Raw genomic sequence first — 18,315 nt, forward strand, 5'->3', positions numbered from 1 at the left:
TAATATGTGACTAGTAGCATTCACTTTGGTTAAGGATTCAAAATTGTACAAATGATGGGGCCGACCCCCTGGAGGCTGAGGGGCTGGGTCAAAAGGGGTCAATTTGGCTAAATTGATATGAACAACTTCTCTGAAACAGCTCATATTTGACTATTAGCATCCTATTGGGGTAGGGATTCAAAATTGTGTAAAGGAAGGAGCTGACCCCCAGGGGGCAGAGGGCAGGGTCAAAAGGGGCCAATTGGTCTAAACAAGATCTTCTCTGAAACGAAGCAATGGATATCACTCACATTTGTGTGGTAGCATCCCTATGGGGTCGCGCCAAAAGTCAATTTCATTTCATGGATTAATGTACCTTTTGGCATTTTTAGTATTAAGATAAAACCAATGTACATGTACCCATATAAAATGCTTATGATATATATTGACATAGCAATACCAGCGACAAATATAGTTAAGCATCATTCTTGTTTCATATCTCATGAAACCAGGTGAGCGATACAGGCCCTCTGGGCCTCTTGTTTTATTGATTCAATTGATATGTAATCAGTCAAACTTTCAATTTTGTGAAAAAGATTGGACAAATTTAAAAAGTAAATTTACCAGGAAGTGATTCTAAATTAAACATGAGAGAAATCCTACCTCAAACAAATGTCAATACTTTCTTTCCAAAGTTTCCATATAGCTTAGTACTGACATTTATATAATTAAATCTTCAAAGAGAGCTTGGAATCAATCACAAGTTGGTTCTGGTTTACACCTGAATAATTTGTACCTGAGTTGAGGAGGAGATAAAGACATTACTGCCAGTCAGATGGAGAAACTTTAGATCCTGCACTCTGTATCACATGTACCACCTTTCTTTACCTAATACCCTTAACTTGTAGTGTTAAATCTGCCTGGTGTGAATCCATGTAGGAGTCATGTTACCATCCTCACTCGAATGGATATTTGATGACACTGTTCTCCTCGTGTCAATAACTTTGAGCTTTTTATCTCTTTTAAACATTCTCCGAGCTTCGATTGGATTTCTACAGACCCTCAGTAATGATAAAGACATTGATGTCATTGACACATTATTCACACTTACTTGTGTCTGAGACAACTTTTATAAAAAGTTGATTTAAATGCTGTGATGTTGAATTAGAATTGATCGGATCCTTGTGAACATTGTTGGTGCACTCAGAGATGATGAATTGAATGGTAACTATATAAAGCCAGGTGTCAATCGGTATACCTCAGAGATGATGAATTAAATGGTAACTATATAAAGCCAGGTGTCAATCGGTATACTGTTGAACAATAAAGGTTTGTATAGTGATGTATCAAAGTGAGAAAATATAAACAGCTTATTAGTTTAATAAACATATTCATGTTAGAAAAATATACCTAGATATCTAGATATAATAATATTTTTTATATTTTTTCATTTGTTTGTGTAGCTGCAGCAGCTGGTCGTCGGTGGCGACATTCCGTGTTCGAAGGAGGAGGCCGCCACCCTAGCTAGTATACAGTTACATATAGAGGAGGCCTGGCCTGAACACAACCTACCAAATCACTCCCATGCTAAACCCCCAGACCTCACCTTCCTTCACGGGGGCAAACTCATCGACCACAAACTATGGGCCAAATCCACTGACCCACAGGAAAATCTTCGTAAGCGAAAGGAGTTGATACGAAACAATCGTGCTGGACGTATAACAAGTTCTCGTCGTAAAGGTCGTTTAGTCCGTCAGCTGTCTTGTGTCAGTAGTAAAGACCTTGATATCGGCAGTGAAGTGGATCTCACCAAATTTCTTCCACCAGATTTTAACTCTTCAAAGAAGATTCGCTGTATCATTCAAGTAAGGTTTTCTCTCTCTGTTTATAAGGTCACCTGATATGAAGTCTCAGATGACCGATTCTAATCGCCTTTTGTTGTGCATCCTTCATTGTACTGCCGAAACAAATTGAAATTTTGACATTTTCTCAATATCTTATAGTCACGTGGTCATGATATTGGGCCAGCTGTAGTATGCTTGGATAGAGGGGAATTTTAGTTTGATCACCAAATTAATGACCTTGACCTACTTTCAAGATCCTCAGGAGTGAATGTTTAGACAACTTTTTCTCAATAACCAAGAGCCCTGGCATGGTCATGAAACTGGGCCAATAGCATGCTGGAATGTATGGCTACCAAATTTGTGCAAATAAATGTCCTTGACCAGATACCTCAAAGTTACCAAGCACCAAATGTGTAAAAAAAATCTTTAGAAAAATCTCTTCTAAATAACCAAAAGGCCTATGGTGAACATGGTATCCAGACAGTAGCATATGCATGGATAATTAAGAGACTAATAAGTTTGTTTAATTGAATGACCTTGACCTACAATGCATCTTCAAGGTTACAAGGGCGAGATATGGTAATTCTTAATTTAAAAACAAAAAAATGTCAATAGTCAGTTTGCATTTGAGAACTGACTGTTAAAGCTGTTACAGGCCTATTGTAAATATTGCAGTTGTCATGTTGAGATAAGATGTCAAATTAATCAAATATCTTAAGGTGTGTTAGCTATATATGTATTTTGTTGTCAAAGTTGTTTTGATTTTCAGGTTAAATCTTGACAGTCATCTTTTGCAACAGTCAAATTCAGCTGGGCTCCATTTGATTGTTTAAATCAGAAATGACTGTTTATGTCACCTGAGACTTGGTCTCAGTTAACCAATTGTGATTGCCTTTTGTCCCACGGCAGCCAGCATGTGTTGTAAACATTTTACATTTGGACTTCATTCATTACCAAGAAGCCTAGGATCATGATGTTGCACAAGTTGCATGCTGAGATGATGGGCTACAAAGTTTGTTCAAATCAATGACCTTGACCTACTTTCAAGGTCACAGGGGTCAAATTAGTTAAACTCTTTAAATGACTTCTTCTCAATAACAAAAAAGCCCAAGGCCATGACATTGAGACAGTAGCAAGCTAGGATGAAGGGTAACAAAGTTTGCTTAAATCAAAGACCTGGACCTGCTTTCATGGTCACAGTGCTGAGATGTGTTTTATTTTGGCTTAAAAACATCATCTATCAGTGTACACATCAGAACTCAAAGGACTGTTAAAGCCCCTGGGTCTATTGTATTTATTCAAAGACAAGAGTAAAAAACGATGATGCCCCATTAACCATTGTTGTCAAATTTAAATATCAAAATGTAGCCCGAGGTAATTTACACCTGCGCAAGCCCATGAGGAACATCACCTAAAGTAACAAAAATGTCGCGATTTTTTTCACGCACTTTCTCCCTCATTTTGGATGTGGAATGAGGGAGATCTCCCTCATTGGAGGTTTCAGAGGTTGACATGTATGGATGCTCATTATAATGATTAGTTTTTTAGACTCCAACAAGATTAGAATTAGATGGGCAACACATCAGCCATTCTGTTGATGTATCCGCACTATAGTGTAATCTTTGTTAGACTTATAATATAGATCACTTTCAACATTTCATGAATAAATGTGACAACCCTTTTTTGAAACATATAGATACCCTAAGCATGCAATCAGTAAAATTATCATATCTTACAATTCTAAATGTGTTAGTGTATAAACATTTTTTAATTTTCTTATCTCAGGAAAAGCAGAAGCAGCTATGGCATACTCCGTACTATGACAGCGAGATTAAACTCAAAGCAACAATACATCAAAATCTGTAAGAATCTGCCATCATTTGGTTGTAAACTGTACCAGGTGAAGGAACTGCTGAGAGGGAACACCCAGAAAAAGGTAAAGTCTGACAACATGTAGAAATGCTGCAATTACATCAGTCAACAACATGTACATAAAATAATTAAAGGTATTCAGAGACTTATAAAACCAATATTACTGAAGTTTAGGATTTATCCCTTGTTTTTCTTAGAGAAGTTGACAGCTCAGACTTGAGTGATTCTATTATTTCTAGAATGACACACATTTTACACCACTTCTTCATGACATGTTGCTGACGTCAGTTTAGACAGACATCAAAAATATGAATGTAACCGAATTCAACAGAGCACACTGACCCCATTGCTGTGTCAAGTTACCCTGAGTGAGGTGATAACCAATTAATAGGTGAAGGCACTATTAGGTCCTCTAAATTAACACTTAAACTTATTATAGGACAGACAGTTTCATAGCAGAGAGATACCTCTACATGCTACCCAGAACACTAACTAGAGGCTGTGTTTGACAGAACCCAGCAATAGGCGAAGTCATGTAGGTGGTAAACCTGTAACTAACACCAACAGAACACTAACTAGAGGCAGTTTGACAGAACCCAGCAATAGCGGAGTCATGTAGGCGGTAAACCTGTAACTTACGCCAACAGAACACTAACTAGAGGCAGTTTGACAGAACCTAACAATAGGCGGAGTCATGTAGGTGGTAAACCTGTAACTAACACCAACAGAACACTAACTAGAGGCTGTGTTTGACAGAACCCAGCAATAGGCGGAGTCATGTAGGCGGTAAACATGTAACTAACACCAACAGAACACTAACTAGAGGCAGTTTGACAAAACCCAGCAATAGGCGGAGTCATGTAGGCAGTAAACATGTAACTAACGCCAACAGAACACTAACTAGAGGCTGTGTTTGACAGAAGCCAGCAATAGGCGGAATCATGTAGGCGGTAAACCTGTAACTAACACCAACAGAACACTAACTAGAGGCTAGCTGTGTTTGACAGAACCTAACAATAGGCGGAGTCATGTAGGCGGTAAACCTGTAACTAACGCCAACAGAACACTAACTAGAGGCAGTTTGACAGAACCTAACAATAGGCGGAGTCATGTAGGCGGTAAACATGTAACTAATGACGACAGAACACTAACTAGAGGCAGTGTTTGACAGAACCCAGCAATAGGCGGAGTCATGTAGATGGTAAACCTGTAACTAACGCCAACAGAACACTAACTAGAGGCTGTGTTTGACAGAACCCAGCAATAGGCGGAGTCATGTAGGCGGTAAACCTGTAACTAACACCAACAGAACACTAACTAGAGGCTAGCTGTGTTTGACAGAACCTAACAATAGGCGGAGTCATGTAGGTGGTAAACATGTAACTAATGACGACAGAACACTAACTAGAGGCTGTGTTTGACAGAACCCAGCAATAGGCGGAGTCATGTAGGTGGTAAACCTGTAACTAACACCAACAGAACACTAACTAGAGGCAGTTTGACAGAACCCAGCAATAGGCGGAGTCATGTAGGCGGTAAACCTGTAACTAACACCAACAGAACACTGACTATAGCCGGTGACACGAAACCTAGTAATAGGTGGAGTCATGTAGGCGGTAAACATGTAACTAACACCAACAGAACACTGACTAGAGGCAGTTTGACAGAACCCAGCAATAGGCGGAGTCATGTAGGTGGTAAACCTGTAACTAACACCAACAGAACACTAACTAGAGGCAGTTTGACAGAACCCAGCAATAGGCGGAGTCATGTAGGCGGTAAACCTGTAACTAACACCAACAGAACACTAACTAGAGGCAGTTTGACAGAACCTAACAATAGGTGGAGTCATGTAGGCAGTAAACATGTAACTAACACCAACAGAACACTAACTAGAGGCAGTTTGACAGAACCTAACAATAGGCGGAGTCATGTAGGTGGTAAACATGTAACTAACACCAACAGAACACTGACTATAGCCGGTGACACGAAACCTAGAAATAGGCGGAGTCATGTAGGCGGTAAACATGTAACTAACACAGTCAGAGCACCGACTACAGTCGATGACACGAAAACCTTACAATAGGCGGAGTCATGTAGGCAGTAAACCTGTAACTAATGACGACAGAACACTGACTGTAGTCGATGACAAGAAAACCTAACAATATAGGCAGAGTCATAAAGACAGTAAACGTGTTACAAACTCAGTCAGAACACCGACTATATACGATGACACGAAAACCTTACAATAGGCAGAGTCATAAAGACAGTAAACGTGTTACTAACGACGATAGAACATTGACTAGAAGCAGTCAGACGAAGCCTAGCAAATTGACAGGGTCATGTAAGTAGTCAACAAAAATTAATGTCAGCAGAACACTGACTTTAGTCGGTAAGAAAAATCTAGCTATAGTTGAAGTGATGTAGGCGGTAATCCATCAACTAAACAACTAAGGTGTGTTTTAGTGTTATTTACAATTTCTCAGTAAGTAGGAATCTGTCATACAATACCAACTGTTTTTTTTTTTTTTTTTTTTTAGTCTGATTGACTTTAATATTTTCAAAAGTTAAAAAGCAAGTAAGGTTTATCTAGGAACTCCAGTTATTTGTATGAAAACAAGGAAAGCAGACAAATGAATTCAGAATTTGTAGTATGAAGGCTGAAGAGTATAAGTTTTAGTAAATGTGACCCATGAATGTAACATAGAACCCCAATGGATTTCCTTTAATCAATACACATCCTGATAGGAATGATAGAATGGATACAGATAGATGCACGAATTTAGAAGAAGAAAGAAGAAAAACAAATCATAAAGAATGAATTATTTGTTATTAACCAACAGGCTGTTCGCCTCCTGGGAATTGCCACTGACAAAATTGTTTTGTTGGACAACAAGACCAAACTCCTACTGAAGACTCAGAGTATACGAGACCTTGAGGAGTGGAACACAGGAAGTGGGAAATATCACGATGGCCTCGTACTGGAGTTTCGTGGTACCAAACCATGGCACCTCTCCATGGCAACACTCGATAACCTCAAGTCTGTTACCGCAGTGTTATGGGATGCCTTGGACATGGATGGGCGATTTCTCAACAATGGAACTCTCCGAAGGGATAGTTTTGAGTTTGGTATGAAGCATTTATTCCTATTTTTTTCCTAAAGAGATGTATTATTTACCTAGCTATCAAATCATTAATCAATAATGACATCAATTGATTGTAGTTTTTAGGCATGATGTTCAAAGGCCGACACCACAGTCAAAAAGGTTGTAGGGTCAAATCTCTGATATGTTCTGAAATTATTTTATGAAATAGTCTTGTAAAACAAAAATATTTTTCCACACAGATTTTCATAGAAAACCACCATTATTGCGGCCAGCTTTGGAGGGAGGAAGCAAATACTCCGAGGAACTAGAAAACCTACAGAGACTGTTACACTTTCCAGAAGAGGTTGCGATATTGCTGACCGATATGGAGCACACATTGTTTAATGAGATACCTCCGTCCCACTACATACGACAAGTGACCACTGACCTGTCCAGGGGGTCAACAGTCTACAGGAAGCTGTCCAGCGTGGAGGATCTCATACAGAGATTTAATGAGGTAAATTTCAGTCTTTTTACTTCTTATCTTCTGACGTTCAATTTTTCTTACTTTTTATCTTCTGACATTCAATTTTTATTACTTTTGTTCTTCTGACGTTCAATTTTTCTTACTTTCTCCTCAGCCATTGTCATTTTATGGTCTAATAAATCATTAGGAACATCATTCAGCAACTGAATATTCATTTTTTATCCCCATCCAAGGAAGGTTGCATTGGTTGGGGTCATTTACAAAAGGTGTTTTGTTTGTCCATCTCAGGATATTTCAACAGCTTCAAATTGTTCATGTCTTAGATAACTTCACAAAACATTCTACACAACCAAGTGTCTAGTGGTGCTTTTTGCCATGAAGCAGTTTTCAGTTTTCATATTTTTCATGGTAACCATGGAAAACAAATGGTCAAAATCACTGATTTTAGTGTGTACGGAGCAATATTTCCAAATGAAAATAACTTCACAGAACTTTTTGCATGCATCAATCAAGTGGTAAAATAGTGTATTTTGCTATAGGACAGATTTTTCATGATTGCCCTAGAAACAAATTGTTGAAATCACTGATTAAAGTATTTCCAGAGCATATCAATCTCCAAGACTCTTTCAAATAATTCAAGGAATGTCAATTTTGTCCACTGAGTGATAAATCTATATCAGTTGTTAATTTTAAGCTCACCTGGCTGGGCCAGAGAGTAATATTTTAACATTTGGCTTAATTCAGGTCAGTTCCTGGGTAACTCAGCTGATCATCACCCAGCCTACACACGAGGATCGTAAGGCCATACTGTCGTGTATCCTCCGACTAGCCTTTTACTGTTGGTGCCTCGGAAACTTTAACACCACGATGGAGATAGTTGCTGGACTCAAGTAAGTTTCATTTTACACTAATAATGTTCCTTAGTACATTATAGCAATGTTCCCAAGAGCTACAACAGTGTTACTCACTACAATATATCACAATGTACACTGTAATACAATGTTCTCCAGTACGTTGTAACACAATGTTCTCCAGTACACTGTAACACAATGTTCTCCAGTACACTGTAACACAATGTTCCCCAGTACACTGTAACACAATGTTCCCCAGTACAATGTAACACAATGTTCCCCAGTACAATATAACACAATGTTCCCCAGTACACTATAACACAATGTTCTCCAGTACAATATAACACAATGTTGTCCAGTACACTATAACACAATGTTCTCCAGTACACTATAAAACAATGTTCTCCAGTACACTGTAACACAATGTTCTCCACTACACTGTAACACAATGTTCTCCAGTACACTGTAACACAATGTTCCCCAGTACACTGTAATACAATGTTCCCCAGTACACTATAACACAATGTTCTCCAGTACACTGTAACACAATGTTCCCCAGTACACTGTAACACAATGTTCTCCAGTACACTATAACACAATGTTCTCCAGTACACTGTAACACAATGTTCTCCAGTACACTGTAACACAATGTTCCCCAGTACAATATAACACAATGTTCCCCAGTACAATATAACACAATGTTCCCCAGTACACTATAACACAATGTTCTCCAGTACACTATAACACAATGTTCTCCAGTACACTATAACACAATGTTCTCCAGTACACTGTAACACAATGTTCCCCAGTACACTGTAACACAATGTTCCCCAGTACAATGTAACACAATGTTCCCCAGTACAATATAACACAATGTTCCCCAGTACACTATAACACAATGTTCTCCAGTACAATATAACACAATGCTGTCCAGTACACTATAACACAATGTTCTCCAGTACACTATAACACAATGTTCTCCAGTACACTGTAACACAATGTTCTCCACTACACTGTAACACAATGTTCTCCAGTACACTGTAACACAATGTTCCCCAGTACACTGTAATACAATGTTCCCCAGTACACTATAACACAATGTTCTCCAGTACACTGTAAGACAATGTTCCCCAGTACACTGTAACACAATGTTCTCCAGTACACTATAACACAATGTTCTCCAGTACACTGTAACACAATGTTCTCCAGTACACTGTAACACAATGTTCCCCAGTACAATATAACACAATGTTCCCCAGTACAATATAACACAATGTTCCCCAGTACACTATAACACAATGTTCTCCAGTACACTATAACACAATGTTCTCCAGTACACTATAACACAATGTTCTCCAGTACACTGTAACACAATGTTCCCCAGTACACTATAACACAATGTTCTCCAGTACACTATAACACAATGTTCTCCAGTACACTGTAACACAATGTTCTTCACTACACTGTAACACAATGTTCTCCAGTATTATATAACACAATGTTCTCCAGTACAATATAACACAATGTTCTCCAGTACACTGTAACACAATGTTCCCCAGTACAATATAACACAATGTTCTCCAGTACACTGTAATACAATGTTCTCCAGTACACTGTAACACAATGTTCTCCAGTACACTGTAACACAATGTTCCCAGTACACTGTAACACAATGTTCTCCAGTACACTATAACACAATGTTCCCCAGTACACTGTAACTCAATGTTCCCCAGTACATCGTAACACAATGTTCTCCAGTACACTGTAACACAATGTTTTCCAGTACAATATAACACAATGTTCCCCATTACACTATAACACAATGTTCTCCAGTACAATATAACACAATGTTCCCCAGTACACCGTAACACAATGTTCTCCAGTACACTGTAACACAATGTTCCCCAGTACACTGTAACACAGTGTTCTCCAGTACAATATAACACAATGTTCTCCAGTACACTGTAACACAATGTTCTCCAGTACACTGTAATACAATGTTCTCCAGTACACTGTAATACAATGTTCTCCAGTACACTGTAACACAATGTTCCCCAGTACAATATAACACAATGTTCTCCAGTACACTGTAATACAATGTTCTCCAGTACACTGTAACACAATGTTCTCCAGTACACTGTAATACAATGTTCCCCAGTACAATATAACACAATGTTCCCCCATACACTGTAATACAATGTTCTCCATTACACTGTAACACACTGTTCTCCATTACACTGTAACACAATGTTCTCCAGTACACTGTAAGACAATGTTCCCCAGTACAATGTAACACAATGTTCCCCAGTACACTGTAACACAATGTTCCCCAGAACACTGTAACACAATGTTCCCCAGTACAATATAACACAATGTTCTCCAGTACAATATAACACAATGTTCTCCAATACACTGTAATACAATGTTCTCCATTACACTGTAACACAATGTTCTCCAGTACACTGTAACACAATGTTCCCCAGTACACTGTAACACAATGTTCTCCAGTACACTGTAACACAATGTTCCCCAGTACAATGTAACAAAATGTTCCCCAGTACACTGTAACACAATGTTCCCCAGAACACTGTAACACAATGTTCCCCAGTACAATATAACACAATGTTCTCCAGTACAATATAACACAATGTTCCCCCATACACTGTAATACAATGTTCTCCATTACACTGTAACACACTGTTCTCCATTACACTGTAACACAATGTTCTCCAGTACACTGTAACACAATGTTCCCCAGTACAATGTAACACAATGTTCCCCAGTACACTGTAACACAATGTTCCCCAGAACACTGTAACACAATGTTCCCCAGTACAATATAACACAATGTTCTCCAGTACAATATAACACAATGTTCTCCAATACACTGTAATACAATGTTCTCCATTACACTGTAACACAATGTTCTCCAGTACACTGTAACACAATGTTCCCCAGTACACTGTAACACAATGTTCTCCAGTACACTGTAACACAATGTTCCCCAGTACAATGTAACAAAATGTTCCCCAGTACACTGTAACACAATGTTCCCCAGAACACTGTAACACAATGTTCCCCAGTACAATATAACACAATGTTCTCCAGTACAATATAACACAATGTTCTCCAATACACTGTAATACAATGTTCTCCATTACACTGTAACACAATGTTCTCCAGTACACTGTAACACAATGTTCCCCAGTACACTGTAACACAATGTTCTCCAGTACACTGTAACACAATGTTCCCCAGTACAATATAACACAATGTTCTCCAGTACAATATAACACAATGTTCTCCAATACACTGTAATACAATGTTCTCCATTACACTGTAACACAATGTTCTCCAGTACACTGTAACACAATGTTCCCCAGTACACTGTAACACAATGTTCTCCAGTACACTGTAACACAATGTTCCCCAGTACAATGTAACAAAATGTTCCCCAGTACACTGTAACACAATGTTCCCCAGAACACTGTAACACAATGTTCCCCAGTACAATATAACACAATGTTCTCCCATACACTGTAATACAATGTTCTCCATTACACTGTAACACACTGTTCTCCATTACACTGTAACACAATGTTCTCCAGTACACTGTAACACAATGTTCCCCAGTACAATGTAACACAATGTTCCCCAGTACACTGTAACACAATGTTCCCCAGAACACTGTAACACAATGTTCCCCAGTACAATATAACACAATGTTCTCCAGTACAATATAACACAATGTTCTCCAATACACTGTAATACAATGTTCTCCATTACACTGTAACACAATGTTCTCCAGTACACTGTAACACAATGTTCCCCAGTACACTGTAACACAATGTTCTCCAGTACACTGTAACACAATGTTCCCCAGTACAATGTAACAAAATGTTCCCCAGTACACTGTAACACAATGTTCCCCAGAACACTGTAACACAATGTTCCCCAGTACAATATAACACAATGTTCTCCAGTACAATATAACACAATGTTCTCCAATACACTGTAATACAATGTTCTCCATTACACTGTAACACAATGTTCTCCAGTACACTGTAACACAATGTTCTCCAGTACACTGTAATACAATGTTCTCCAGTACACTGTAATACAATGTTCTCCAGTACAATATAACACAATGTTCCCCAGTACACTGTAACACAATGTTCCCCAGTACACTGTAATACAATGTTCTCCAGTACACTATAACACAATGTTCTCCAGTACAATATAACACAATGTTCTCCAGTACAATATAACACAATGTTCTCCAGTACACTATAACACAATGTTCCCCAGTACACTGTACATATCATATTGTAACACAATGTTCTCCAGTACACTGTAACACAATGTTCCCCAGTACACTGTAATACAATGTTCTCCAGTACACTATAACACAATGTTCTCCAGTACACTGTAACACAATGTTCTCCAGTACAATATAACACAATGTTCTCCAATACACTGTAATATAATGTTCTCCAGTACAATATAACACAATGTTCTCCAGTACAATATAACACAATGTTCCCCAGTACACTGTAACACAATGCTCTCCAGTACACTATAACACAATGTTCTCCAGTACACTGTAACACAATGTTCCCCAGTACACTGTAACACAATGTTCCCCAGTACACTGTAACACAATGTTCCCCCGTACACTATAACACAATGTCCTCCTGGACCAGTACACTGTAACACAATGTTCCCCAGAACACTGTAACACAATGTTCCCCAGTACAATATAACACAATGTTCTCCAGTACAATATAACACAATGTTCTCCAATACACTGTAATACAATGTTCTCCATTACACTGTAACACAATGTTCTCCAGTACACTGTAACACAATGTTCTCCAGTACACTGTAATACAATGTTCTCCAGTACACTGTAATACAATGTTCTCCAGTACAATATAACACAATGTTCCCCAGTACACTGTAACACAATGTTCCCCAGTACACTGTAATACAATGTTCTCCAGTACACTATAACACAATGTTCTCTAGTACAATATAACACAATGTTCTCCAGTACACTGTAACACAATGTTCCCCAGTACAATATAACACAATGTTCTCCAGTACACTATAACACAATGTTCACCAGTACACTGTAACACAATGTTCTCCAGTACACTGTAACACAATATTCCCCAGTACACTGTAATACAATGTTCTCCAGTACACTATAACACAATGTTCTCCAGTACACTGTAACACAATGTTCTCCAGTACAATATAACACAATGTTCTCCAATACACTGTAATATAATGTTCTCCAGTACAATATAACACAATGTTCTCCAGTACAATATAACACAATGTTCCCCACTACACTGTAACACAATGCTCTCCAGTACACTATAACACAATGTTCTCCAGTACACTGTAACACAATGTTCCCCAGTACACTGTAACACAATGTTCCCCAGTACACTAATTAACACAATGTCCTCCTGGACCAGTACACTGTAACACAATGTTCTCCAGTACATTGTAATACAATGTTCTCCAGTACACTGTAATACAATGTTCTCCAGTACACTGTAACACAATGTTCCCACTACACTGTAATATAATGTTCCCCAGTACACTGTAAATGTTCCTGGACTCAGTAACAGTAACTACTTCTTTGATTAAATATGGTTTTATCCAGCAAATTAATATCTGTGAGGAAATTGTTGAAATTCTTCTATTCACTTTAAGAAAGCTTAATTCCTTCAATTAAATTTTTTTGACATAATGTGACAGATTGGTAAATTTCTTTTTATAGGTCTGAGAAGCTGAAACCATTTTGGTTGTCCCTGTGTGATGAAGATTTATCTACCCTTCATATGCTCTCCAATTTCCTGTTGTCTCGTGAGCTGACCCAGGAGTATCGAGAAGCAGTTGGGCGTGGCCTTGACATTCCAACTTGTAAAGTGGTGCCATTTTTTGGTGGATTTCTCCGAGAGCTTCGTGCACTTTTTATCAATGTTCCAAGTATCATTGTTCTACCTTCGAAGGAAAACCAGTCTCTGGAGGTACGACATAAACTCCCCCACAGTTTGTTAGTATTGAAGGCAAAATCTATTAGCTGCATCAGTGAAATGAAAATTTGATGTTTTCTTTGCTTGAGTATTCTCCCTTGTTTAATGTACAGACAATGAAGCTACAAAAAACATTTTTTTGACTTGGTATTTTTTTAATTAGCAATCAATTCAAAAATAAAAAAAATCGCACTTATAGAATATAATGCCTATTGTACAATACGAGGAATATAAACGACAATAACACTGCAGACTATTAAGTCAGGTTTCTGGTGTCTGTCAGAGTGATGACTTTGATGTCATCACTGATCTCAGTCTGACAGATGTAAGTAGGTAGGGAAGTGAATGGTTAGATGTTTTCAATGACTTCCTGTTATGTGAGTTTTCTTTAAGTACGTGTCTGGACCGACATTTGTTTGCGTTGTTGTTCATAAACATTAATTCAATAACAATTCAATTGTAATTAAATTTTAAAATGAGGCAATATATTTTCATAGCTGTTTTTCTGATAATAACCTTTTTTCATTTATCTTGAAATATCTTTATAACTTGATTAGTTTTGAAAAGTGAAAAATGATATTCAAGTATTCAGAAAATCAATAGTCTAAAACATATCCTGATTATTTGGAGAGGAGACAGAAACACTTGTGAAGGTCAAGGTCACATTTCTATGTTGTTCATATGTTTATTGCGGAGTTAGGATGGATTATTTTTTGTGTACGTGTCGTGTGGGTGAGTCGCATATAAAAACAGCTACAGGTACTGTAATTATAAAATATTCTCAAGATGTCCAAGGGAATAAAACAACAATTAATGAGCTGTTCCTGATGGATATAGCACATTGGTATTATTCCAGTCTAAATATTAATCAAAGTAAGCCTACTTACTTGGAGTCTATGTTATTGATGACATTTAGGTCCCTTAGAATGACAACTGGCAGTATGCTGTTTTATAGTTATATCAATTTGTCAAAATTTACTTTCCTGCGACTTGGAAACATGCTTCACTTGTGTGTAATTTTCTTCCCATAGATGTTATGAAATGGTTCCTGGTACATGGAGGAAATCTCAATTGTATTTCTTGATTTGGTGTTAAAGCCTTTTTTTTAATTTCTAGTTTATCTCAGATTTTAATGGAGAAGATCGTTTCATGACAAGGATCGGTGTCGGAGGCCTTATTAACATGGATAAGCTACAGCAGACTCATACGATCCTCAATGACATCAGTCTCTTCCATCACCATGGCAAGGGCCAGGAAACAGCGCAGCGTGAGGAGGAAGAGGTCAAAAGGTCAGTTTCCTCACACACTATTCCTCCTAACTTATAATGTTCTATATTTGAAAGTAATGTTCTACGATGATCTAAACAATGTGTTTTGTAATAAATTATATAATTTTTGTATAATTGCATTTGTTTCCTATATCAGGAAATCTTACAGTACACTCATTGTATGTCTTAATGGAATGGCTAAAGTATACATCTACAAGAAATAGATTTATTTCAAATGTTCTTAAGTTTACACAGTATATATTCATAATCGTACAATACAATCATTTTCATTGAGACTGAAAAAAGAAGTCTAGAACTCATATCATAATAGTCTTTATAGAAGGCCAATAGAGGTACCACCATATAAGAAACAGATTATTTTAAAAAGTCTTTATAGAAACTTCACCAATTACTCAAAGGTATAGTGATAGAAAATGTCTGTCCACATTTTCTTTTTTTATTACAGTCAGGAAGAGTTTGTTGTTGAGGAAGTTGAGAATGAGGAGAACGACTGCGAGAGTGATTATGACCTTGACCTTGATTCCTACCAACCAGTTCAGCCAATCATGAACGATCATGAAGTAGTTGTCATAACACCCAAACTGGCAGGTCTAAGTCACCACTGGCTTCAGTGTATGCACCATGGAAGCACGGTAATACACATTGAGGATGACAGTTGTCGTACGTACGTGTGCTACCTCAAACTTGAACTGGACAACACTACGTTAACTTGGAGGAAAACCCTCCTGGAGCTCGCTCATGCCTGGAAATACGTCCTACCCAGATTATATGTTGAAGGGAGAATCCGATTCTAGCTCCACTCAAGCGTTAAGTATTCGCTACACAGGCGGAGAAGATGTATACGACACACTGGAAGAAGGCTTTGTAGATCTCAAACTTGTAAAAGAAGTTTCCCATGGAAATGAGGAATCTCTGGATCTGAATTTAGTTGGGAAGCGACACAGTATGGACGATTTGGAGGCCAAAGTGAATAGTATATATATTCTTTATGGTTCCGGACATTTAGAAAACAAGCGGTTATGGTTTGTTGCACCAAAAAACATGTGTAAGATCTGGTTGTTAGGGTTACAGAGGCTTATCAAGGCAGCTCACAAGCTGCGACGTCAAACGGACAAACGGATACAACTTCTAAAGAATCAATATCTACAGTTGTATTACGACAACGAGAAGTGTGTTGGACCAACACCTGCTGAGGCTATCAAGGTAGATCTAACCACACAAATTATCATATATATATTTCTGGTACATTAATAAACATTTATCACATAATCGGCCAGTTATCAAATGAATTTGCCCATGCATGTAATATTTTTGCCTATGTCACTAATGTAATATAGTACATTGGAGCATTTTCATTGGCTGTGCCTATCAGATATTGATTGTGATGTCATTATACGGACAATGACATTATGTCAAGAATTGAAAAAGTGCAGAAAAATGGCTGCCTCCATGTTATTGTTCCCTCATCATTTTGATTTTAAAACTGTCAAAATGTCCGTTTTCTGATAAATGTGATCAAAAGTATCTTAAAATTGTTCTTCATTTGATATGAGATGTTATATGAAACTTATCTTAGAAAATTTCATTTTGCTTGTCAAGACTTAAAGTTCTTAAGTCTCCTTTCATCAAATCTCTTATCAAATGAAATCTCAGTTTAAGATCCTATAGATGTTTTACTGATCATGAATCTGGATGAGAAGGGGGCCAGTGTAATAATGGACCAGATAGAACAATAAAGTGGGCGAAGAATCTGGATGAGAAGGGGGCCAGTGTAATAATGGATCAGATAGAACAATAAAGTGGGCGAAGAATCTTGATGAGAAGGGGGCCAGTGGACCAGATAGAACAATAAAGTGGGCGAAGAATCTGGATGGGAAGGGGGCCAGTGTAATAATGGACCAGATAGAACAATAAAGTGGGCGAAGAATCTTGATGGGAAGGGGGCCAGTGTAATAATGGACTAGATAGAACAATAAAGTGGGCGAAGTATCTGGATGAGAAGGGGGCCAGTGTAATAATGGACTAGATAGAACAATAAAGTGGGTGAAGAATCTGGATGAGAAGGGGGCCAGTGTAATAATGGACCAGATAGAACAATAAAGTGGGCTAATCACACCATTATATAACCTGTGGTTTAATTGTAGGTTGGAAATATAGTCAGCCGTCTTGGATCTGTAATTAAATTCAGGTTGACAGTTTTATTCTTGATACTTACGTAAATGTAATTCATAAGAAAAGAAACTTAATTGCCTTGGTCAATTAATAAAATTGTTTAGAATACATTAAAAAAATGTTAAAATGTACTTTATAAGAGGCTACAATGGTAGCAGATTAAGGCTACACGTATCAAACATGGGAGCTTGTGATTGGCTTTGTAAGGCCAGACAAAACAGGTGATCAGTTTTAGATTTAAGACCTGAGATACCTTACATGACCTAATGAAGTGTTGTACTTTATGGGAAAGAGATACCACACAAACTCTACAGGAATTGATTACAGTCTGGTCACATATCACCATCTAAAAGCTCCAGATCTACACAATTCTGTGGAAAAAAAGAAATATTAAGATAATTCTGAATTACTATATTTTTTAACTTAATTTTTGAAAAATGAAATATTATGCTGTCAAACTTCATCAAACAGCTGTATATAGTGTCTGCCTGTCTATAAAGACCATTTTGAAACAGCCACAAGCATTTTTTATTCAAATGACAATGTATCGCCAACCTTTTGGTCTCAAGATCAGGCCTGAATTGGCAATTTTTTTGTTGGACCATTATTAATTCTTGACATCACATCATTGTCCAAATGATAATGTCACTATTGATTCCTGACTAGCACAGCCTTGGGTACGTAC

The 18,315-nt window shown here is 37.7% G+C and overlaps 1 protein-coding gene across 1 annotated transcript in view; it reads left to right on the forward strand.

Moving 5' to 3' along the window:
* The window catches only part of LOC117339028, a 146,809-nt gene that overhangs the window by 105,475 nt on the left and 23,019 nt on the right, over positions 1-18,315 (forward strand). The window contains 10 exon segments of the mRNA XM_033900392.1: positions 1,443-1,844; positions 3,609-3,662; positions 3,664-3,759; positions 6,539-6,824; positions 7,042-7,298; positions 8,013-8,158; positions 13,914-14,163; positions 15,286-15,458; positions 15,904-16,174; positions 16,176-16,661. Of these exon segments, the coding sequence (XP_033756283.1) occupies positions 1,443-1,844; positions 3,609-3,662; positions 3,664-3,759; positions 6,539-6,824; positions 7,042-7,298; positions 8,013-8,158; positions 13,914-14,163; positions 15,286-15,458; positions 15,904-16,174; positions 16,176-16,661 (2,421 nt within the window).

The sequence above is a fragment of the Pecten maximus genome, chromosome 12 (genome assembly GCF_902652985.1).
Source record: "Pecten maximus chromosome 12, xPecMax1.1, whole genome shotgun sequence".
Classification (NCBI taxonomy): Eukaryota; Metazoa; Mollusca; class Bivalvia; order Pectinida; family Pectinidae; genus Pecten; species Pecten maximus.